The 25,569-nt window shown below is 44.0% G+C and overlaps 1 protein-coding gene across 2 annotated transcripts in view; it reads right to left on the bottom strand.

The window, feature by feature from the left end:
* Eva1a (eva-1 homolog A, regulator of programmed cell death) overlaps nucleotides 1–25,569 on the bottom strand; it is a 65,583-nt gene that overhangs the window by 28,251 nt on the left and 11,763 nt on the right. Inside the window, exons 1-2 of one of the 2 annotated variants that reach the window (XM_008841582.3) lie at nucleotides 6,619–6,688; nucleotides 6,328–6,453 (exon numbers count right to left, since the gene is read on the bottom strand). The exons of the other annotated variant lie outside the window; for it this stretch is intronic. Coding sequence (XP_008839804.1) covers nucleotides 6,328–6,342 — 15 coding nt within the window. The 5' untranslated portion in view covers nucleotides 6,343–6,453; nucleotides 6,619–6,688. Of the gene's footprint in view, nucleotides 1–6,327; nucleotides 6,454–6,618; nucleotides 6,689–25,569 lie in introns of those variants that run through there. 2 annotated transcript variants of the gene reach the window in all.

Genomic DNA, 25,569 nt, shown 5'->3' with positions numbered 1-25,569 from the left:
CAAATTAAAAATGGATAAAAGTCCTAAATGTGCAGCTAAAACTTTTATTAAACTCTTGGAAGGAAATGAAATAAGCTTCGTGATACTAAATTTCAAAACTAATTTCTTAGATGTGATACCAAAGTACAAACAATAAATGTAAAAATAGATAACTTGAGCACCATTAGAATCAAATATTTCTATGTATCATACAACAAACCGGCTGAAAAAGCAATCCACACAATGGGAGAAGATTATTTGTAAATCATAAATCTGACAAGGAGTTAATATCCAGACTACATAGAGAACTCGAACAAAGACAAAAGGCAAAACCACAATGAACACAAAAGACAAAGTTACAAAGTAACTGAAAACCAGGCAAAGGACTTGAACAGACATTCCTCCACAAAATATATCAATAAGCATAGGGGAAGATGCTCATCATCAATAATCATTAAGAAGGTGCCAATCAAAACTACAATGAGATTTTCCTCACAGCCCTCAGAATGGCTGCTGTTAGAACACTGTTAGACAAGGGCTGGGGAGATGGCTGTATCAGTAAAATGGTTGTGTAACACTCTCATATAAAAAGCCAGGTATGCTGGTACATGCTTATAATCCTAGCACTAAGGAAGCAAAGACAGGACGATCCCTGGAGCTTGCAGCCAGTCAGTCTGTCCAAATAGCAAGTCTCAGGTCCCAGTGAGAGACCTTGTCTCAAAAATCAAGGTGGATAGCTGTCCTGAGGAACAACACCCAAGGCTGATCTCTGGCCTCCACATGCATATGCACAAACATTTATATGCACCCCCCCATGAATCTTCAATACACATGCACATCAGCATGCACTGACATATACAACCACCAGAAAATAAACCAATGTTTGAAAAAATGAGAAATTAGAGCCCTTGGCATTGGTGACAACGTAAAATTGTGTAGCTGCTATGGAAAAATCATGTGTCAGTTCCTTGAAAACATTAAAATGGAATTACCATATGACCAAGTACTTCTATTTCTGGGTATCTGCCCAAAGGAGATGAAGGCAGGGACTTGAACAGAATTTGAAGGCCAATGTTTACAGGCTCATTATCACAAGAGTCAAGAGGTGGAAGGAGTCCAGATGTCCACCCGCAGACCTACAAATGCAATGTGGTTCAAGGAAGGAAACTGACACGTGCTACAGCATAAAGGAACTTCTGAAACATCATACTAAGCTATCTGAGTAGTCACAAGGATACAAACAGCATGACTTCTCATTATCTACCAGTGTCAAAGTCATAAGGACAGAAAGTAGACCCAATAGTTACCAGGTATCAGAGGAGGTAGGGCTCAGAGTTGTTGCCAAAGAGTACAGGGTACAAAGTTTCAGTTTGGCAAGATGAAGAGTCTGGGATGGTGGGGAAAATTACAAACAGCAAATGTGCTTCAGGCCACTGAACTGCGGGTTTATGTATATCTTTCCATAATATTAAAATCCAATAATAGTAAAGGGCTGGTAAGGCACAGTAGTGAATTATGAAGGATACTTCACTTACAAAATCTTGAAACCAAACATTAATTTTTTTGTTAACAGCATTGGTAGTTCTCTTTTAGAGGTATGAAAATTGAAGAAAGTTCCCATTCATATCACATTATGAATAGGGCTTAACTTTCAGTAAAAGATCTTATTTCACTTTAATAAAAGAAAACAGCGAGAGCTAGGGATGTAGCTCAGTGGTAAAGCGCCTGCTTAGCATGAGCAAAGCTTGGCTAGTAAATAAATGTAATCTATCACATTTCTAGACTCTCAGAAAAACACAGGCCACATGACTAAGTGAAAATGTACTGGTGAGCTAAAGAAATGACTCAGTAGATAAGAGCACTTGCTACTCTTGAAGAGGATCCAGGTTCAGTTCCCAGCACCCACATGATGGCTTACAACTATCTGTAACTCCATTTCTAAGGAATCTGATGCTTTCTTCTGGCCTCCACAGGAACCAGGAGCACATGTGGTACACAAATATACATGAAGGCAAACATTCAGCAGCATACTTCCTTAGGACTCTGAGGTAACCACATGTAAGACAGAGCCTTGCTGTAGCAGGGAGATGTTTCCCACAACTCTCCTATGCCCAGTGCCAGTGGGTGGACGGCAGGAGCCAGGGGCAGGAGGAAGACAGTTAAATAAGACAGGTTCAAGCTGGGGAAGGACAAGCTCAGGATGGATCATCCCAAAGAGGAACCTCCACTGGAATACCTCCATGGATCACATGTTACAAGGTCCATGCCTTTTCCATAAATGTAAATGTTTTAGGCTCTCTTGAGGGTTCTTATACACATGGGAAGCACCTCCCTAGCTCCCCAATTCTTATCCTAACTTTACAACACTTTTCTTTCATATATTACCCAAAAGCTTTGACATGTGGTACAAAAGTAGCCACAGGCTGGGCATGATGGTACATGTCTTTAATCCCGGCACTCGGGAGGCAGAGACAGGTGAATCTCTGTGAGACTGAGGCCAGCCTGGTCTACATAGTGAGTTCCACGCCAACTGGGGCTACAAAGAGACCATATCTCATAAACAAAAACACACAGAAGTAACCACAGATAATATGTCAATGAGTGAGTGGCTGCGTAATACACATTTACTCACAAAATGCAGAACAATCTCAATGGCCATAGTTTACAGATGCTTGACCTAGATCCTTACTCCCCAGGGCGATTCAAGGATGAGCAGCATCAACATTAATTGATAGATTGTTAGAATGGGTGTAATCTGAGGCATCACCCCAGACCTCATGAACAAAATCTCATTTTCTTTTTTTTTAAATATTTTATTTATTTTTATTTTATGTATATGCGTGTATTGCCTGCATGTATGTGAATGTACCCGTGTCATGCAATGCTGCAGAAGTCAGAAGAGGGCTTCAGATTCCCCTGGAATCTGGAGTTAAGGATGGTTCATAGCTGTGATGTGGGTGCTGGGAATCGAACCCAGGTCCTCTGCAAGAGCAGTCAGTGCTCTTAACCTCTGAGCCATCTCTCCAGCTCCAAACCTGAATTCTTTTCCTACTCAAGTATTCTTACATCTCTTCATTAGACTAACATGAAGTGGTAGTATTCAACAATCACTGTGATATTAAATCCCTATTCTTTTTTAAAGAATTCTATGTATTTATTTTTATTTTATGTATTTGAGTGTTTAGCCTGCATGCATGTAAGTGCACCTGTGTGTGCAATGCCCACAGAGACCATCATCTGAAGGCAGCATTAGCTCCCCTGTACCTGGAGTTAAGGATGGTTGTTGGCTGCCATGTGGGAGCTGGGATCTGAACCTGGGTCCTCTGCAAGAGCAGCAAGTGCTCTTAACCATTAGGCCATCTCTCCATCCCCATAAAGAACTTTTTAAATGAAAACATACTATGCTTTCTGAAACAAAATATAGGTATTGTCCATTTTTCTGATCTCTTCTATGTTGATTCACTAGAGACAGTTGACATCTTCTGCATGTGATCTCTTATGCTATCACAGGGCACAAAGCCTTTAGAGAGCCCACTGTACATAAATTCAGTGAGAGAGAGAGCAAAAAGGGCACAGGACCTTGGCACTATTGGGGAGACAGTTTTGACATCGCACCCCTGGGAAGGCTGAGATCTCAGATCACACTGAGGGCACTGCCCCAACATCTCTTCAAACTATTGGTCTTAGTTGCCCCTGAGATGCCAAAGATACTCTCACCATTGTACCTCCTTTTCTACCCTCTGACCTGATGATCTACATTTAACCTGCCTGCGACCAAGGCTGGCAATACATACAGCCCAATACAAAGCCCTCCCTAAACTTACCTAAAACATGGAGGATTTGAGGGGCTTTAGGATTTTGTTCTTGTTGTTTGTAATTCTACTCTGCAATTCTTGAGTGTGAACTTTGTAGATAACGAGATTGTGTTGCATTGTCAAAGGCGGAACATGCCCAGGAGCTTCACAGTAATAATGCTGACACCTGCCCTGGCAGTGCTGAGAGGAGACTTTGTACATACATCTCTGTCCCGTCAGAGGGAAGCTACATGTGAGCTCCTTGCTTCTTGCCCATGTGGCCCTTGTGGGCTTGCAGCACCATAGTCCCCCTGAGCAGTGGAAGAGGACCCAACTGAAGGCTTCTTAATTACTCTGTTGCCCACAGTGGTCAGTGGATCAGTACCTCGAGCCTTTTGCTTATCCCATGCCAATGGGGTTGGACTACCACCCAGATAACCCAGCTGCCACCAGCAGGGGCCAGATCCCTCTACAATTTTATGTATATGCGTGTATTGCCTGCATGTAGGTAAGTGCACCCATGCCGTGCAATGCCCTCAGAAGACAGAAGAGGCCATCAGATCCCCTGGAACTGGAGTTACGGACAGTTGTTAGCTGCCATCTGGGTGCTGGGATTCGAACCCGGCTCTTCTGAGAGAACAGTCAGTGTTCTTAACCATTGAGCCATCTCTCCAGCCCCAAAATTTCATTTTCTATGATGTCCAGCTGAGTTTGAAAAGTGTTGTCCTACATGACCCTTGTGAGCCTGTGCAGGCAGGTCATTGTGACACTACCAACCAGCATAAAGATACAGGACCCAAGTGCTCAGCCACATCTTAGTGCAGTATTGTGCTGTGCTCCCCCAGGAAGCTCTCCATCCTGCTCAGCTCCTGGAGCACTGGTTCTCAGCCCAAGCAGTTTTGCCTTCTGGCAGACATTTGACAAGTGTTTAAGATCATTTCTGGTGTCATAGCTACAATGAAAAGTGACACTGGTATGGGGGGGGAAGGGCTGCTAAACATCCTATAATAAACACCACAGCCTTCTGCCACAAAGAATAAGCTGGTTTAAAAGTGTTCACAGCACCAACATAAGAAGCCTGTTCTAGAGCAAACATCACTACTTCACAGTCCAGCCTAAGCTGTCCTTGGGGTTTGGGGATCCCATGTGTCTCACCAACAGCCAGGAAGCTTCCAGTGCCTCTACTAGAGCATTAGAGCTCCAAACCCTGGGCCCAAAACTCAATGTTCCTAGTGGAGAACAAGTTAAAATAGCAAAGTCCTCAAAAGACAATAAATACCACAAGCCAACAATGGTTTAGTAATTTGTAAGCAGAGAACCCCTGGCACAAGCCTGAGATTCAGTCTTGGAGACACACTGATGTTGGGAATTATGCTGGGGAGGGCAGAAATACAATGAAGCTGGATATTTTCAAAGCCAGGGCTTTCTGCAAATGATAACTCATTGGGTTAACTAAACACCCTTCCAGAAAAAAGTCATTTCTAGAGAGTGCTGTAGAACCACTCAACCAGCATTTCAGCATCTACTAATCCGTGTGTGTGTGTGTGTGTGTGTGTGTGGAGAGAAAGCAGGAGGGAGGGAGGGAGGGAGAACAATGAAGCTGGATATTTTCAAAGCCAGGGCTTTCTGCAAATGATAACTCATTGGGTTAACTAAACACCCTTCCAGAAAAAAGTCATTTCTAGAGAGTGCTGTAGAACCACTCAACCAGCATTTCAGCATCTACTAATCCGTGTGTGTGTGTGTGTGTGTGTGTGTGGAGAGAAAGCAGGAGGGAGGGAGGGAGGGAGAGAGAGAGAGATGTGTGTGTGTGTGTGTGTGTGTGTGTGTGTGTGTGTGTGTGAAGGAGAGAAAGCAGGAGGGAGGGAGGGAGGGAGAGAGAGAGAATGTGGTGTATGTTTGTGGTGTATGCACACACATGTGTGTAGGTGTGTGCACCCATAAACACATGTGGTGGCCAGAAGAGGATGCTGGGTGTCCTGCTCTATTACTCTCCACCTATTGCCTTGACACTCACTGAATCTGGAGCTAGGCTGGCAGCCAGCAAGACCTAGCAATCTTCTTATCTCTGACCCCCCCCACCCCGCCAGAGGAGGTTACAGGCATGCATATGGTTACACCTGTTTTTATAAGTGGGTGCTGGGGATTCAAACTCAGGTCCTCATGCTTGTGCATCAAGGGTTCTTACACACATGGGAACCACCTCCCTAGCTCCCCAATTCTTATCCTAACTTTACAACAGTTTTCTTTCATATATTAGCCAAAATCTCCTTTACCTAATTACTAACAAACTACAAGATAACTTCTATCCCAGAACCCTGTCTTCCTGACCACACTCCACTCTCCTGATAAAGATGACAGCACATCCTGTCTTGTGAGTGCCATCTCCTAGACTGAATGGTTAATTGGATGCATGGTATGCTATTTTCCCTGACCTCCATTTTACAGGTAACCTCATTCCCATTTACAAATTTGCATTCCCTTCAGCCTAAGTCTACCCATTTAAACCAAGTGTAATCACTGAACAACAAAGTGTGCAACAAAATGTACGTACCTGGTGATGGTACATTGCACCCTATACTTCAGCAGCACAGGCAGCCTTCCCTGGTATGTAAGGCCCTGTGCAGGTGACTCTCAGGTTGATAATCTCACTGTAATTTTTGCTACCTGGAGAGGTAGGCTGTAAGGAACAAAGAAGTATCTGGTAAGAACAGGCCATCCTTGGTGATGTTGGTTTCAGCAAGTCAGGGCTCTGAACTTGCTGGCCCTGGCTGACTTCTCAGATACTGAAAAGAAAAAAGAAATGACTAAAAGATCATTACCTACCCAGGAGATTGCCTCATACCTTAGACCTGGTGTCATCATGAGTCCAACAGAGAAGGCTTGGTGGTGTGCATTGGATCCTTGGAGAGATCCTCAGAAGAAAAAGCCCATGAGTAAGTGCAGGTGTTTTTTAAGGATTTATTTTTATTTTGTGTGTGTATGTTTGCTAGCAGGTATTTAAGTGCATTGTGTGTGCAGTGCCTGAGAAGGCCAGAAGAGGGTGTCTGATTCCCTGGAAGTGGAATTAGAAACAGTTGTGAGCTGCCATGTGGATGCTGAGAACCAAATCCAAGTCCTTTATAAGAGCAACAAGTCCTCTTAAACCACTGAGCCATATCTCCAGCCCCCATGGGTAGGGTTTTTATCTGGAATTTGGACTAGACATTCTGAGAAGCCAGCCTCCTAAGTTCACAGTAGAAAGGAAGCAAGAGGTAAAAGATCAAGGACACATGCTTCCTCTTCCTTCCCACCAGCCAAAACTCACACCCCAGCTAGTGGGGACACAGCAGTCTGGCCCCACATTAGTGAGATCTGCAGGCCAACTTCCCTGGTACAGGAAGGAAGGGAATTAGATTTCTAGATAGCAATGCCCTAATGGATCATGAAATAAAAGTCTCACACAGCTCTGTGTGGACATAAAATCCTGTAAATTCTGTGCCTATTTTCACAGCCTGCTGTACTACACAGGAAGCCTCTCTCTTCAGCCTAACTGGCGGTTTCTATCACTGGCTTCATTTACGAGTGTGTACGAAGAATAAATGGGATCACTTGCATAGCTCCAGAGTGCTGAGAAACCCGTTCCACATGCCCACACTCACACTGCCAGCCCTGCAGCATCAAATCTTGTTACTGTCCTTACAATACTTACAACAACACTTCGCTTCACACAGGATGCACAGCACCCTCCTGTCTCTATTTCTCTTGACAAGAAAGTAAGGACCAGGAAGAAAAGGGAACCAAGGGATCACTTGCATAGCTCCAGAGTGCTGAGAAACCCGTTCCACATGCCCACACTCACACTGCCAGCCCTGCAGCATCAAATCTTGTTACTGTCCTTACAATACTTACAACAACACTTCGCTTCACACAGGATGCACAGCACCCTCCTGTCTCTATTTCTCTTGACAAGAAAGTAAGGACCAGGAAGAAAAGGGAACCAAAGCACAAGATCCTTAGTTGTTTTTTTTTTTTTTGTTTTGTTTTGTTTTGTTTTGTTTTTTTCCTGTTTGTTTCTTTGAGGAGGGTCTTATTTTAATGATTTTATTTTTTAATGATTTTATGTTTTTCATTTATTTATATTTTATTTATTATTTTTATTTTATGTGTATGAGTCTATTGCCTGAATGTAGGTAGGTGGACCCATGTCATGCAATGCCCAGAGGAGGACAGAAGAGGCTGTCGGAGCCCCTGGAACTGGAGTTATGGACAGTTGTTAGCTGTCATGTGGGTGCTGAGATTCGAACCTGGGTCTTCTGCAAGAACAACCAGTGCTCTTAACTGCTCAGCCATCGTTCCAGCCCCAAGGAGGGTCTTATTTTTTAGCCCAGGCTAGCCTCAGACTCTAGTACTTCCTGAGCCTCAAGAACATTGAGATAGGTGTTCACCTGGCTTAGATCTGCAATTCTTTTATTATTTTGCTTTTTCTTTAATTTTTTAAGTTTTTGCACATGTACATCTTGTCTATTTAACATATTCTGCCAAATAACTCCCTACCCTCCATTTTCTCCCCCTCCCCTCCAGTTTCCCTTTGACCCCTAGACAGTTTTGCTCCTACTCTCATGTCATATATACATGCATGATTTATGTATCCATATAAATCTAGGAAATGCAGAGGAGAAAACATACTCTATTTGTCTTTCTAAGACTGGCTGAATTCGCAGAATCTGATGCTCTCCAGTTGCATCCATTTTTCTGCAAATGACATAACTTTCCTTTTCTTTATGGCTGAAAAACTGCATATTCCTTATCCATTCCTCTGTTACTGGATATCTAAGTTGGTTATATAATTTAGCTATTGTAAACAGTGCTGCAGTAAACATTTATGAGTATCTCTGTGATGTGTTGACTTTGAATCCTTTAGATAAATACGCAGGGGTGGTATAATCGGTCATAGGGTAGATGTATGTTTAGTTTTTTGAGAAACCTTCATACTGACTTCCTTAGCGGGTGAACTGGTTTACATTCCCACCAGCAGAGTATAACAGTTCCCTTTGGAGCTGGAGAAACGAACGGCTCAGCAGTTAAGAGTGCCTACTGTTCATGCAGGGAACTTGAATTTGGTTCCTGGCACCCACATCCAGTGGCTCACAGCTGCCTATAACTTGAACTCCAGGGGATTCAATGCCTCTGGCCCTCTGAACCACAGTGCACAAACACAGAAACACACACAGACAATTAAAAATTAAAAATACATCTTTTTAAAAAAATTAGTTTCCGCTGGGCGTGGTGGCCCATGCCTTTAATCCCAGCACGTGGAGGCAGAGGCAGGCCGATCTCTGTAAATTCGAGGCCAGCCTGGTCTCCATAGTGAATCCAGGACAGCTGGGGCTACAGGGAGACCCTGTCTCAAAAAGACCAAAAAAAGAAAAATTAATTTCCTTTTTTCCACAAATCTGTGATTCTTTTATGTTTTGGATCTATATTTCTTTTTTTAAATATTTTATTATTTTTATTTTATGTGTACGAGTGTGTTGCCTGCATGTATGTGAGTACACCCGTGTCATGCAATGCCGCGGAGGTCAGAAGAGGGCTTCGGATTCCCCTGGAACTGGAGTTAAGGACGGTTCGTAGCTGCCATGTGGGTGCTGGGAATCGAACCCAGGTCCTCTGCAAGAACAGTCAGTGTTCTTAACCGCTGAGCCATCTCTCCAGCCCCAGATCTATATTTCTTTACAGATTTGTACAACTGTGTGAAAAAGCAGGTTGCTGAGGCTCACTGACCCACCACATTCATCAGGAACTGACAGTTATGCTTAAATACGAAAGGTCCCATAGGTTCCTGTACTTAGTTGCCAACTGATAGACTTTTGGGAAATGATCCGAGCCCTGAATTCATGAGTGGATTCATCCACTGATGGAGTAAAAAATGAACAGACTGTTGGGAGAAGATGGAACTGTGGAGGGTGGGGTTTAGTTGGAGAAGGAGGTAGCATGTTCTTGGGGGTTATGGCTTGCCTTAATCCTTCCTATATTCCCCTTTCTCTGATTCCTGCCCAACATGAAGTGAGCAGCCTCCACTACACACTCCTCTGCCTGAGCGCATGGAGCTGTTGCATTTGTGGCTCAGTGGCAGACTCCCACCTGCCAGGTGTATGATATCAACTAAGCTTGGACTGAAACCTCTGGAACTCTGAGCAGGAATAAGCAATTCCTCCCTTGTTTGTGTCAGTTATTTTGGTCATCATGATGATAAAACCAACTGACACACTGACCAGGGTAGTCATGGGGAACCTGAGAAGGCTAGAACGGACAGTCCTTATACACAGGCTACAGAGGGAATGCACATGGTCACAGAGAAATGACAGGTACTCAAAAACCCAATTTCCTCTACAGGACTGATGAGCACCCAGGGATGACACATGAAATATGTTACCTGCCAGCCACTGACTTTCCTCCTGCCAACCCACAGCAGCAAGTCATTTCCAGACATATCGAGACCCCATCAGCACCCAGAAAGGCTGTTTCACCTCTGAGTTCTGCACCATGAACCACCTAAGATCCTGACTAAGGATACAAGGGAAGTGCCTTAGCTCCTCTATTTGTTACTAGAGTCTCCTACCATAATTGGGTAGACTGACACTCAGTGACCATGGAAGGAGTAACTCACCTTCAGGGAATCCCACTCTTCCATTAGAACCTAGGCCTTTTGGCCTAGAGGCAGACTACCTCTCTGTCTAGAAGCAGACTGCCTTCCTTTCCCAAGGTAGATAGCCTGCTTGTTTTAGGTCAGTAAACACTGGTGAAGCCCCACTAGAAGAATTTATTTAGTAAAGCGGTTTGCTGCTGCCAAGGGACTAAGAATGCCCCAAGGGAGGGTTCATACTTGTTCACCTCTCTAGGTACCCAGTGCTTCAACTCCAAGTACTTCCTTTGAATGAATGAATGAATCTAGAAACGAATAAACAAACATGGCCAGTGGGAGAGATTTGTAGTCAAGCTACCTACAACACAAGAAGAAGGAGACGTAAGTAATGTGACAAAGTAATGTGAATTAAATGTTACAGGGCAATTGGGAAAGAGTAATTAATTCTAACCACAGGGCAGCAACAGGGAGAACTCATAAAGACTCCATAGAGAGGCAGCATTCAAATTGAATGGTGAACTACTCAGGGTGCTAATTTAACTACTAATTATATTCACAGAATACATTTATCAAGACCTTGCCCTGTGTCCAGGTAGTTAGCTGAGTGAAGATTATTTAATTTAAGCCTCATAAAAAGCCTCTGATGTAGATGTTATTGTTGCTTACTTTTTCTTCGAATGGGAAAACTAAGGTATGGAGAGGAAAAGTTCCCCCAAGACACCCTGTTGGAAAATAACAGAGGCTGGAATTTAAACATAGGCGGCTCAACGGCACTGCTCTGAACTTCTAAACTATCCTTCCTGAGAGCAAAGAAAGGCAGTGAGCCAGAAGGCCTAACAGGATCTTAAGTGCGCAGCATGCCTGAATGTCAGTGGTGGGCAAGAAGACTCAACAGAGGTTAAAACTGGAAAGATCAAGCTGGGCTCAGATCTGGGAGGATCAGCAGGATCTTGTACAAATTGTGAAACTTTATTTCATAGACAATAATCTTAACAGGAGACTGACATAGTCATCTCTGATTTCTAGGAAGGAGCTGCTGGCAGAAATGTAGAGGGCATGTTGGAGAAGTCAGAGAAATAGGAGATAGAACAAAAAAAGTGAAATTACAGAACTGAAAAATAAGATGACCGGTAATAACAGCGGCAGAGTGGAGGAGACATTCTGAGAGGCAAAGCCATAGAGACTACTCAGTAGTGCAACAGACTGAAAGAAGAAAAGCAGAACATTCTCGGGGCTCTGTAGAAGTTTGACAAAAGGAATCTAACTGTGCCGTCAGTGCTCCATTGGAAGAAAGCCTGAGGAATGGCTGAGCAATGGATCAAGAAAAACCAGCCTAAAACTTCCAAACTGGGACAGAAACAGAAGCCTCCAGAGTCCCAGGTAAAGTCAGGAAGTCACCAACATGACAAAGCACAAGAAACTAAGGAAAACTAAAGACAAAGAAAAAATTCTTTTTTTGTTAAGATTTTATTTTTATTTTATGTATATGAGTGTTTTGCCTGCATATAAAGTGCACCACGTGCATGCAGTTGCTCGTACAAACCTGAAAAGGGCATAGGATCCCCTAGAACTGGAGGACGGTTGTTAGCTACTATGTAGGTGCTGGGATGCAAACACAGGTTCTCCGCAGGAGCAGTCAGTGCTCTAAACTGCCGAGCTACAGGGATCTAGGAGGAAAAGCCTGTTCAAATGACAGAGGGCTTGAGATACTAGGGAGGCCAAAGGTGCTACTTGGCACAATACTCGAAAAGGGTTACCAATCCAGAAATGAAAGTGGCAGACACAAGGGGTTGCTCACTTCTATAATCTCAGCACTCAGGAGGTTGAGGCAGGAGCATCACTCTGAGTTCAAGGTCACCCTGGGACAGTACCAAGCCATATATATAACAAGATCCTGTCTCAAAAAAGAAAGGCCATAAGGCACGAATGTAGGAAGGAGGCAGGAAAGAGGCAGGAAGGAGGCAGGAAGAAAGGAGAGACAGAGACAGAGACAGAGAGACAGAGACATCAAGACCATCTCAAAGGAGAACAATGTTAATTTGTGGCCAATGGCACTGCCTTACACTAAAGGAAATTTTCTAAATAGAAAAGGGTGTTAAAAATCTGGAGTATCAGAAGGAAGAAACTGAAATATGGGCAAATGTTTCCTTCATGAGCTTTCTGTGTGATACATATTCTAATACTTTCTGATGTGGCTATAAGTAAAGGACCTACCTGAGACAATTTCATCATAAATGGAAGAGAACATCAGGATACAAATGGGGAATGGTTTCTTAGACTTAGGCTTCACTCAAATTGGCAAAATGGCATCAGCAGGCAGTACCAAGTTAAGCATATGTAATGCCTAAAGCAGATCCTAAGGAAACAAGGTAAAGAGATGCACCCAGAATACTACAGACAAGCCAAAGCATGGTGGTGCATGCCAGTAATCTGAGCACTCTGGTGTGGAGGCAGGAGGCCTTAGCTGCCTAATGAGTGCAGGTTAGCTGGGGCTACATGAGATCTTTGTCAACCAAAAGCAAAAGGAGGGAGAGGGAGAGGGAGAGGGAGAGGGGGAGGGGGAGAAGGAGGGGGAGGGGGAAGGAAAGGGGAGACAGGCCAAAACAAAATTAAAAAAGCAGATGACAAACAACAAAATGGTAGACTTAAGCCCAACTATATAAATAATAGAAATAATCACATTAAATGCCAATGATCAAATTTACCAGTTAAAGGTAGCTATTGAGGGCCACCAAGATGGCTCAGTGTCAAGGTGCTTTGCTGCCAAGTCTAACAACTTGAGTTCAATCCCTGGGACCCACATAGTAGGAGAGAAGTGACTCTCACAAGCTGTCTTCTGACCTCTATATGCATGCTATGGCATACACATACATAGATATACACAAATAATCATAAATAAAATATAATTTTTTAAAACATAAAAATGATAGCTATCAGCAAAGTAGATTTGGAAAAAAAAAAAGACCTGACCCAACCCAACGATGTTCTATAAGAAACTAACTTCGAGTCTAACAATATGGGCAAGTTTAATGAAAGGATGAAATTTTTATATGGTGCAACAGTTAGTGAAAAGGAATTAGGAGGCTATATTAATGTCAAGTAAGGACTCTAGAGCAAAGAAAATTATCATTGATTCTTGGAAAAAAATCTATAAAATTAAATAAAGAAGAAGAAAAAAGACACAAGTTACTAATATCAGTATTAAAACAGATTATCACAGACCCTGCAGATATCAAAAATACAGTAGGGAAATATTAGGGAAAACTCAATACATGTAGATTTGACAGTTATGTAAAAATGGACGAGTTCTTTGAAAAGCACAAAGTGCTACCTTAACACATCCAGTCAGACAGAGATAACTCAAGCAGCGCTGTAACTATAAAGAGATTTCAAGCTGGGTGGTGCAGGGCTGTGACCCAGCTACTGGAGGTGCTAAGGACAGGAGTATAGCCAGTTCAAGACCTTCCTGGGATACAGAGTGACTTCAAGATCATTTGGGGCACCTTAGTGACATCGTATCTCAAAATAAAAGTGAAAATACAAAGATACAGTTTGGTAGTACAGTGTGTTCCTAGTATGTGTGAGGCCCTAGGTTCAATACCCTGATATCCACACACTCATGAAAAAGAGAGAGAAAAAAAAGAATCCCTAACTTAATCGATCCCACCCTCAAATCTTTAGACTCATATTGTTTTGGCTGGAAAATTCTACCAACTGCTTCAAGAAGAATTAATACAATCTATGCAATCTCTTTCAGAAAATCAAAGCAAAAAGTCCAACTTTCCAACAGTCCATCAAACTAACATGATCTTGATAGCAATCCCAGACAAACATAACACAAAAACAGAAAACTCAAAACCACAGGGCATACAGACATAAAAATCCATAATACAACATCATCAAACAGGATTCAACAACAGATAAGAATTGTTTTCTCATGACTTTTTATAACATGATAGCATGGGGCTTCTTCTAAAGATGTAAAAGTTATTCACTATTCAAAATTCAGTAACTATGATCTACCATATTCATAAGCAAAAGAACAAAAGTCACATGAATTGATGCTTATATTTCTGGAGACTGACAATCCAACGAACATGACACTAACTCTGATGAGGGGCTCCTTGGCTGAGTCACCTCATGGAAGATGGCACTACAATGGAACGATGGTCAGACAAAAAGCTAAAGAGCTTCTGGGACTAACTGGGTCCCAGTGAGAACTACATTAATCTTGGCTATGGTCATATCTTGTGATGATTAATCACTGTCAACTTGACTGGACTCAGCTGGACTTGGAGTCACCTACAAGACATATCTCTGGGTGTGTCTATGAGACTGTTGGCAGAAAAGTCTGAGAAAGGAAGACCCACCCTCCATGTGAGTAGCACCATCTCATAAGCAGGAACCCAGGCTGAATAAAAAGAAGAAAATGAGCTGAACACTAGCATTCTTCTCTCTGTGCTTCCTGACTGTGGATGTGATGTGACCAGCCACTTCATGCTCCTGCTGCTGTGATGAGCTTGCCATGGTAGACCTCACCCTCAAACTGTGAGCCAGAATAAAACTTTTCCTTCCTTAAGCTGTTTTTGTTAGGTATTTTGTCATAGCAATGAGAAAAATCATTGATATTCACCCCCAATGACCTAAAGACCTCCCATGAGGTCTACCCCCCAAAGGTTCCATCACCTCCCACATTGCAGTGCTGGAGACCAAGCTCCAAAGCGAGCTCAGGGGACACACTACATCCTAACCACAGCAGGGTTCGATGAGCACCAGCTCTCACTGCATGCCTGAGTTATGTGATAGGATTCAGAACCACATTTCTCACCACGTTATACATGAGCAGATACAAACACAAGCTAGGGCTCTTACCACATGTGCTTCGTTTTTTTTGTTTTTTCAAATGAGCAGCCTATCTAAAAAGGATACAAAAAGCAGGCCTGTCCTAAAGTTTCACTGCACAAAGTAAATCCTGGGTTTCCATAGCTGCTGGCTTCGGCCTACCCCCAGGAATAGTTTTAGTGAAATATTAATCTCCAAGAAAGCCACCCTGGGATACAACTGCACAGTAATTCAAGCAGCATGTGCAAAATTTATTTAGCATTTGGCTGGGAATGGTTTTAATTATATGAAGTCTTCAGAATGGGAAGAAAGTGATTGAAGATGTTTGACTAATCCCGTCATGGAGGCCCTGGATGCTCCCAGCCTTCTCCCCAGTTCAGTTTATTTCTGCAGTCCTCAAATCATAAACACACAGGCAGTTTGCATGGGACAGATGAAGGTACTGTCAAACCCAAACTGCAACCATCGGCAAAAATAGCCTACAAGGAGACACCAGAACCAGCCGCCTAGAGGCCTCCAATGTGGTGTGGAGATCGGCTATCTAGTCATGGGTCCCTATAACCAGAGGGCAGAGTCTAAAGGAATGTTCAAAACCTGTGAGGCAAGACGCGAGATGCTTTCGTCAATGGTGCCAAGTGAATGCAAGGCACAGGGTGCGTTGTGCACCTGGACACTTCACATTTCCCTAAGGTCTCTGGCAAGGAATGTGGGGAGGGTGCCAAGGCCTGTCCATGAGGATGAAACAGAACAATGGGCCTTGCAGACAGACGAGTGAGCTAACTGCTCAGGACTTTAAAACAATGATCGAGGACTGGGGATGTAACTTAATTGGTAGAGTACTGGCCCAGCATGCACAAAGCCCTAGGTTTGATCCTAAGAACTACATAAACTCAGTTGGTACATGCCTCTAATCCTAGCACTCAGGAGGTAGAAGTAGGAGGATCAGAGTTTAAGACCAATATGAGCTACATAAGACCCTATCCAAAGGCTGGAGAGAGGGTGCAGTGGTTAAGAACACAGACTGTTCTTGAAGAAGACCCGGGTTTGAATCCCAGCACCCACATGGCAACTAACAACTGTCCCTAACTCCAGTTCCAGGGGATCCAACAGTCTCTTCTGTCCTCCTCAGGCATTGCACAACACAGGTGCACTTACCTACATGCAGGCAATACGCACATACACATAAAATAAAAATAATAAATAAAATAGTTTTTTTTAAAAAGACCCTATCCAAAAACAGAAAAAAAGACTGAAGACCAGAAACTACAAATTGTCTATTAGGCTAATAAATAGGTAGAAAGCCCAGGAAACTATCACTAAGCTTTCCATTCTGGGCTCCGTCAGTGGACATCAGGGTCCAGGAACCACCCTAGGTAGGAGATTCTTCCTAGGTGGGTTGATGTGAGGCAGAATGTCAGAAAGGGAGTAAGAATTTTCAGAGATCATCAAAGCTAGTCCTGTGAAGTAGATTCACATGTTAGAAATAGATGGCAAGATGCTGACATGAGGAACGAGGTGCTGCTCAGTTGGTACAGTGCTTGCCTGGCATGCACGAAGCCCTGGGTTCAATCCCCAGAACCATACAAAATGGGCAAGGTGGTGCACTCAGTACAGAAGTTGGGAGGAGGAGGCAAGAGAATCAGATGCTCAAAGGTCATAAGCTGCTCATTTGGAGGTGGAGGAGAGGGAGGAGGAGAAGGAGGAGGAAGAAAAGGAGGAAGAGGAGGCGGCAGCAGCAGAGCTCTTGACACCCTCATCTCTACGCCCATGGCATTGGGGTCCTCTAAAGTACTGACTGTCTCGAGTCAGAAGAACCTTGATAAGAATGGGGAAGCTGGTTTGGACTGGGAGGGGTCGGCAAAGAAGCCAGACTGTTGACATGAAAAAGAAGACAAGACATTGATATTGGGGTGCGGTTGTTGTCTCTACTGGATTTCCCAGAGCCTCCTGGATTTCAGCATGTCCTAGGTTCATTCCTCAAGCCCACTCAATTCTTTTATCTGTAGAGTTCACAATATTCTTAGCCTCCCAATCACCTAGTTCAAAACTGGGGGCACCTGGACCCTTCCTCCCTCTCTCCCTGAAAACACTACTTCATATCCCACCACTACGACTCCACCTGCACTGTGGCTCCTCTAAACTCGGGAATTCCACACTTTTCTGCAACGCCCCCCATCCACCCCCACCCCCGCCTCCATCTCAAAGAGTGGTACCAGGCTGAATTCTGGGAAATGATGTAGTAAAAACGCCATTTTCCGGTTCTAAAATCATCCATGAATTGGTATCTCCTAGAGTGAAATTCAAGTGTGAACCTATAAATCAAAGCCCTGAATGAGTTCGTCCCAAGCCGCCCTGCCTCACAGCCCAGCCTCAGGCAAACGCCTTCACTCTCTCTTCCTAACAATTCCTACCATCTGTGCCTCTGGGATTTGTTCTGTTTGGGCGGAGGGCTCAGTTGATAAAGTACTTGCCTCAGCAGCATGAGATCCTGGCTTTGATCCCCGAGAACCCACATAAAAAACCCAGCATGGCAGTGCACCCTTGATCCCAGCATTGGGGAAGCAGGAGAATCCTTGGGGTTCACTAGCCAGCAAGTCTAACTGAATCAGTAAACTTCAGTTCAGTGAGAGCCCCTATCTCAAAATACTAAGGAAGATACTCAACTTCGACCTCCAGCCTACACACACAGACATTTGCACAGACTAGTAGGAAACAGTTGTATAGACTTGAAGGCAACCACAAAATCCATACCTGGGCAGGAAAGGAATTCCAGCCTCACCAACATGTGCCTGAAAATTTCAAACCAACCCGTGCCTGAACTTTTCCTTTAGCCCTGTAGGTGGCACAGGGTATACTGGCAGACACTTGGCTCCTTAATTCAGGACATTAAAACAAGTGATCCACTAGCTGCCGTTTTCCGCCTATCTACTACTGCAGGCCTCCCAAGCCGGGTGAACCTGAGGTATGCAGGTGAAGAGAAGTGACAGAAACAGCCTCCTTCTTTGTTATGTTGACCTCACGCTTCCCAAAGTGACTTGTAAAGACATAAAAATGATTGAAAACAGAGCATAACTTAGATGAGGCCCCACCCCTCCGACACGGAAGCTATTGGCAGTTAATGCTTGCTGGGGGAAGGGCAGTCATTTTCTTCAGTTGTGTAACAACTGGTAAGTTGCTCTTATGTCAGTAAATAACCCCCTACCCATGCTCAGGCAAGCAACCCTAATTAAATTCAGCAGACTACAAAAGAAAACCTAAAAGTTGGAAGGGGATTTGTTGGGAAAAAGAGGTTTGGTGGGGATAGAGGGAGGGGAAGAGAATGGAGTGTGAACACATTCAAAATATATTATATGCACGTCTGAAACTGTCAAAGAAAAAAAATAAAAATACTTTTTAGGAAAATCAGAATATAGGCTGGAGAGATGACTCAGTGGTTAAGAGTGCATATTGCTCTTGCAGAGGACCCCAGTTCCATTCCCAATATTCACATCAGTAGGGTCACAACTGCCTGTCACTCCAGCCCCAGGAAGCCAAAGCCTCTGGCCTCCCTGGGCACTGCACTCACACTCACATACCCACACAGAGACACACATACACATAATGAAAAATAAAATAAAAGAATAAAGGGGCTGGGGAGACGTCTCAGGGGTTAAGAGCACCAGCTGCTCTTGCAGAGAACCTAGGTTCGGTTCCCAGAACCCACATGGTGGCTAATAATGATCTCTAACTCCAGTTCCAGGGGATATGATGCCCTCTTCTGACTTCTTCAGGCTGTGCACACATGTGGTGCACTTACTTATAATAAAAATTATAATTTCTTTAAAAAATAAATTTCTTTAAAAAAGAAAAGTGAGAGCATAAGTACAAGGAATTTGAAGAAGCCAACGGGGAGCGGAGCTCAGAAACCCTGACTATGGGGACCCTGGAACCCCAATGCAGCCCCAGGAAGATCCAGATGGGAAGCCCCAGGCCGACCTGGTTACCCTGGGTGTGAAGCAAACAGGGACAACTTCTACCTGAGACCTTCCTGGTCATTCCTCACCAGAGGGAGCTAGTGCCACAGCCTCACAGAGCCTGCTCTGTGCAGCTTCAATTCAGTGCTGGTCAGACAAACTGCTGAGCACCTGAGGGTGCAGAGCCCACCTGGGCGCTTCCTTGATTAGAGCACAGAGGTCCTTCTAAGCCAACCCCGCTGAACAGCCAAGTTTAGACCATGGTTGGCTTACACTCTTCCCTTCAACACAATGGAGCTCAGCCTAGTCGTTTCAAGGGCTCTACAGATGTTTGATTCATGTTACATCAAGAAAATATTTTAAAAACTATTAACAGACACACTCAAGTGTGTGGTACCCAATGTGAACAATCACAGGCCCCATGAGTTTATAAACCCAGCCCAAGCTGATTTACTAGTGCCCACTTCAGGATGAAGGGTCTCCTGCCAAAACGATCACTGTGTTAGCACACATGTAGATGTGTCATCAATTAGGAAATCTGGAGTTGCAAAAATGTTGTTGAATAATTCAAATCCATGCAAGTCTTTTCATGCTGTAAAACTGTACATGCAAGCACATTGTCACCACCCAGGTTTCTAAGTGCCATGTTCAGTTAAAATGCCAGGAGAGGCTCAGAGGCTTCTACTGAGTACATGTTCTTATAAAGATACAACTGTGCCGGGCATGGTGGCGCATGCCTGTAATCCCAGCCCTCTGGAGGCTGAGGAAGGATGATGGTAAATGGATATGAGGACAGCCTGGGCTGCAAAGTAAATTCCAGCCTCAGTTGTGTATAGGACCCTCTCTCAAAAACCAGACGGAAAGGAAGAGAGTATAACAATGTATTGTACAGTAGTAGATGACCACATAAGGGGTTGCACAGCTGTAAGCAGAGCTAGTTGCCTTAGTGCTCGTTTTAATCTTCCACTGTTTGACTGACCTTAAAAATCAGAGCAGGACCAACTGAGCCATACGGGGTCACTCTGCTCAGTCTCCTCGTGTGACTGATGAGGTGCAGGGGTGACACTGACAACTGAGGTTTGGGCCCAATATGCCAAATTAAGCACATGTTGCTATGTAAAAGGCATTAAAGTGATTACTGAAGAGAAAAAGAAGGTGGGGGGTGCTAGTAGCATAATTAGGATCTCATAATGATATAAAATTAAGCATTTTCTGCCAAATTAAGGCATAAATTGATGGAAACAGCAGTCCCATTTCTTGAGAAATGGAAGCAGGAGGGTCAGAGGTTCAAGGTCATCTTCAGCTGCATAGTATGTTAGAGGTCAGCCTGGGGTACATGACGCCTTGCATCAAAAGGGACCGGGAAGGGTGCTTGTAATTAGAATTTGTTTGTCTGTTCCTTTCAGTTACATCCCTTAAATTTATGGAACACAAACTATTGTTACATAGTATTTGTGTGAAGATTAAAATTATTTTCTCCTATACGCGTCTTTGGAGTTTCAAAGACTTTGCAATCAGAATAGCCTGAATCCACCAGGTAGCCAGCCATTCCCAAAGTCTTGGTGTCACAATCTTCCCCGCACTGCAGAAAGGGGGTTTAACAGTGAGGATGCTGAAGCTGTGGCTGGCAACCCAGACCTCAATTCCAAGCTTCTATATGCACTAGGACACTCACCATTCTCATTAAAGAACTCTGCACGGTAAACCAGAATTAGCACACCAATGTCTATAAGAAAGTGCTCATTTCTTCTGTTTTATTCATTGATGACTCATACAATAATTTATTTGAAGAGTTTTGATACTAAGTTTTTTAAATCTCTCTGCCTAATATATTAAGTAGGAAAGAGTAAAATAAGCAGGCCTGTTTTAGCTTAAATGTTAAAACTAGGGTCATGGAGATGGTTCACTGGGTAAAGTGCTGTGTATGCATGAAGACCTCAGTTGAGATTCCCAGCACCCATGTAGAAGCCAGGCATGATACTGAATTATAATCCCAGTGCTGGGGAGGCAGAGACAGGAGGGACTTGCTGGCCAGTGTTGCTGCACTGGTGAGCTCCAGGTTCAGTAGAGACCCTGTCTCAAAAAACAAGGTGGAGATAGACTAAGAAAGACACTCATGGTTGACCTCTGGCCTCCACATGGATAAGCATGTGTATTTATGCATACACACACACACACACACACACACACACACATACACACAGGACATGGAAAAATTAGTAGGGTTAATCAGGAGAATAATAACTACAGCTCATTATTCATGGAGACAAGACAAGAGATGACAGACCACAGAGCACAGAGCTGGGGACCAGCAAGCAGATCAAGCTGGGTGAAGTACATCTCGAAGGGAAGAAATGGTAAGAGATGAAATTGCTGGAGGAACGGGGCCAAAGTCATGGGTGGGAGCATGATGGGTCGGGGGAAGCTGCTGTGCTCGTCAATGAGCTCAGATATTGTCCTATAGCACTGGGGAGCCCTGGAGGATGCTATGTTGGGAGCAGTATGCAGGAGTCTGCATTTCTCTACTCAACTGTTTGCTCCTACGGCTCCCATAAGAACCCTCAGGAGCAGCAAGTATCTTTTTTCATGTTTTTGCCTTTCCATTCTAGGAGCTTAGCATAGTGCCTAGAATGGCAAAGGAACTAAACATCTACTGTTAAATGAACCACTATATGAATGGGCCAAGTGCAACGCAAAAGGGAAGGAGATGTGGGGAGGCAGGCAGAGCGAGCGGGACTGAGAACACTGGCAGGCTCAAAGGCTGAGAATTAGGAGAGGAAACCTTTGGAAACACAGTGACTGAACTTTGAGCAAACACAGAGAGAGGCTCCACATCCCAGGCAGCACAGAAAGGAAACAGATGGAAAAATGGGCACAGAAAACGAAGGGGGAACTGGACTGAGGCCCACTCAGGCACCTTGGTGTGAGGAAGCGCCTGACTGCTCGGAACAGAGCTATGTAACAACTTGAACGACAAAATGGCAAAGTCCTTGCTATAGTTTAATGTTAAATGTCCCCTACAGGCTCATGTGTTTAACCACTTGGTCCCCACCTGGTGGCACTGTTTTGCAAGGTTGTGGAATCTTTAGGAGGCAAAGCCTTGCTAGAGGAAGTGGCCTGGTATGGTACAGGCCTTGAGATTTACAACCCAGCTGAGCCTCCTGTCCCCACTCTGCTTCCTGATCTGCTGAAGATACGAACAAGTCTTGACCACACACTCCCAGTACGGCCATGCCATCCCCACCCTGATGGACTGTATTCCTTCAAACTGAGGGTCAGAATAACCTCTTCCTCCCTTAAGTTGCTTCTCATCAGGTGTTTTGTTACAAGAGAAAGGTAGCCAACAGAGTCTTCATCCTCAGTAACTTCAAATGTGGCTTTATTGGGAAATGAGTTTTAACTGATGTTGGGGATGGCCCATTCAAGACCACACTGTCTTCCCCATAACTTAAGATGTACACCTCGTGGGGTTACCACTAGAAATGAGTTTTCAGTGTCGTTGCAAACACCTAACAGTTTTTGCAGATAAAACACGGATCCACTCTTGTTCTACCAGAGGTTGAGAACCTTAGGAGGCAGTATGGGTCACAGGGACAAAGAGAGTAAAGGAGAGGAGGGAGCCGGCCAGCTCACAGATGGCACTGCACACCACAGCCTGGAGAAGAGACTGACAGCTCAGGAATCTTCCAGGTGTGGGTTTACTCTCAGCTCAACCATCTACCTCCTATGTGACTTTGATTGAGCAACAAATCATTTTTTGAACTTTGAACGGGAAAAAGAAAATACAATTTAATGTTCTTAAGAACTCTGCCTAGAAATGAAATGATCTCTGTCTTGCAGCAAGCACAGGGTCTGGTGACCAGCAGGTGACCTCCTCGGGTGATGTGTGTGTGATTCTGAGTCACATGCCCACAATATTCATGATTCTTTTTCTCTTCCTTCACAGGAACAGTCAGTCCACAGAGCCCTGTTGAAACAACCATTTCTCCCTTTGGCACTTCCTTATTCACCCTAAATTAAAGTACCCCCTAATAGGCTCCCTACTTCCAGTCTTTCCTGGTACTTCACAGGGAAAAGTCACCAGCCCTTGGTAACTTGATTTGCGGCTGAAAATTGTTAACTGTTAATTGGCTTGGTCCATCTTTTTCCACTCCAGTGAGTAGTGCAAACTTCATGCTTGCTGGTAAGAATCCTTTCAAACACTCCATACTTCCTTAGCCACTACTCCTCTTTCTACCTGTCCTTCAAGATCCTTCTCAACTTCTCTTCCCTTCAGAAGCTTCTAGAACTGCCCTTTCCAGCTTACCTAAGAGCCAGGGACTTCTTTCTCAGAGCTGCCTTGGTACCGGGTACTCTGTCAGATAAAAGTCTGTAATGGATAGAGATCTGTACATCTGTCTCCTTTCACAGGCACCCTGTGAGGTCCAAGAAGGTGAGAATTAAGACTGTTGGAGTCACCACAACCTTATCATGACCCATCCTGGAGCAAGCTTTGTAGCAGTTGGTCAGATTTTTTAATGAGGGGCTGGTAGAGTGCTTACCTAACATGCCCAAAGCCCTCCATTCAATCCCCAGCAACACATTAATATTTTTTTTTAAACTCAGTCACTCTCTAGCACTGGGGAGGTAGAGGCAGGAAGTGGATCAGAATTTTAAGGTAATCTTCAGCTACAGCAAGTGACTAGGATAAATAAGACCCGATCTAAAAAAAACAAAAATCAAAACCTGTTTTTGAATTGCTGAATGACAAAAACTGCTTTTCCTGATGAATCAAACACAGTGGAATAATCTATGGTATCAATGCAGTTACTTCTGAGCACACCAGATACTGCCTCCCAGGCTCTTCTAACACCCCTCACTCCCGGAGGCTGAGAGGGCCTACCATAACAGTCAAACAGTGGTTTGTGTGGTGGTATCAGAAGCTCATACGTAATTCTCTGTGCTCACTCTTAGAATCCCGTGGAACACACTCAGCCCTTTCCCTTGACAGAACGTTCAGACCCATGGAATTGGACTAAAACCACATGAAGAATTACCAATCTTCAGAGTCCACATCTCTGCTGAAACACAGCCATGTCCTCCTGGGGAAGGATGACTGCTACTCTTTGTCTACCAAGGAAGGATGGGGCAAGGCACCTGCAGCTCCTTCTCCACAGGTCCCATGTCTTGTTTGTGCATGCCACTGATGCCCAGTCAAAGGCCTTCTGCATATGCCCACATCCTAGTACATCCTTGGTTCCTGGAGTATATCAGGACCATGGGAAAGTCCAAGCTTCAAATATGACTTCTGAAATATTCCTGATTCACATTTCCTGACACTCAAAGGCTGAAGATCAAGTAAACAACTCAGTTGAGTTGTTGCTTTGTATGGGGAAATACATACACAGATACACACATACACATTCACAGACACATATACATACACAGAGACATACATACACACACCTACAAATATACACATGCACACACAGATGCACAGACACACAGGCACACGTACACAGAGACATACATACAGACACACACAAGCACAAATAGACACATTCATGGACACACACAGATACATACACACCGACATATACCCACACATAGACACATATAAACATACAAATAAGCACACAGAGACACACAGACAGACACACATAGGCATATATACATACAGGCTCACACACACATACATAGACACACATGGATACAGACACATATACACATGTACACAGGCACATATAGACATACAGACTCACACACATATAAACAACATAGACACAGACACTGACAGGCACCCAGGCACATACAGACAAACAGACTCACACCCACGTATACATGAGCTCACAAGCACACAAAAGCTCACACACACACCATGGCCCTTTCCTTGTGGCATTTGGGATTCAGGGCAGCGCCTCTCCGGGAGAGCCCAACCACAGAGGCCGTCTGTGAAAGTGTGTACATTTCAGTGAGATGCAATTTCAACCACAGCATATTTACAAGTTTGGAAGCCAAATTCTAATTCTAGCCTGGAGCCTCAGGGATGTCAGCACCAGGAGCAAAGGAAAAGCTGCATTTCTTGTTTAAATCTGGATTTAGCTTTCCCAAGCCCTTGCCTAAGTTCTGAGGAAAAGAATCCTAGGCCCTAAAACTCAGAGACTGTCTTTGCCTTTAGATAAATCATCCCCAAGAGCCTGTTAGACCTGCATTCCCTGTGCCTGTTAGCAAGGCATTCACAGAGACAGGCCAGTCATTCTTACGATGAAGAACTTAAATGACAGAAGCCAAATCACCCAGGGTCGTTGGAAGCAGACGAGCTGAGATCCTTCTCACAAGAAACAGGCAACCTCCTGAGTTTGCTAGCATGCATTTACCTATGTGTTTATTTATATCC

Source organism: Nannospalax galili, unplaced genomic scaffold, assembly GCF_000622305.1.
Source record: "Nannospalax galili isolate Female #2095 unplaced genomic scaffold, S.galili_v1.0 scaffold61, whole genome shotgun sequence".
NCBI classification, from domain to species: Eukaryota; Metazoa; Chordata; class Mammalia; order Rodentia; family Spalacidae; genus Nannospalax; species Nannospalax galili.
The sequence above is the reverse complement of the archived record's forward strand: the minus strand, read 5'-3'. Positions and strand labels throughout refer to the sequence as shown.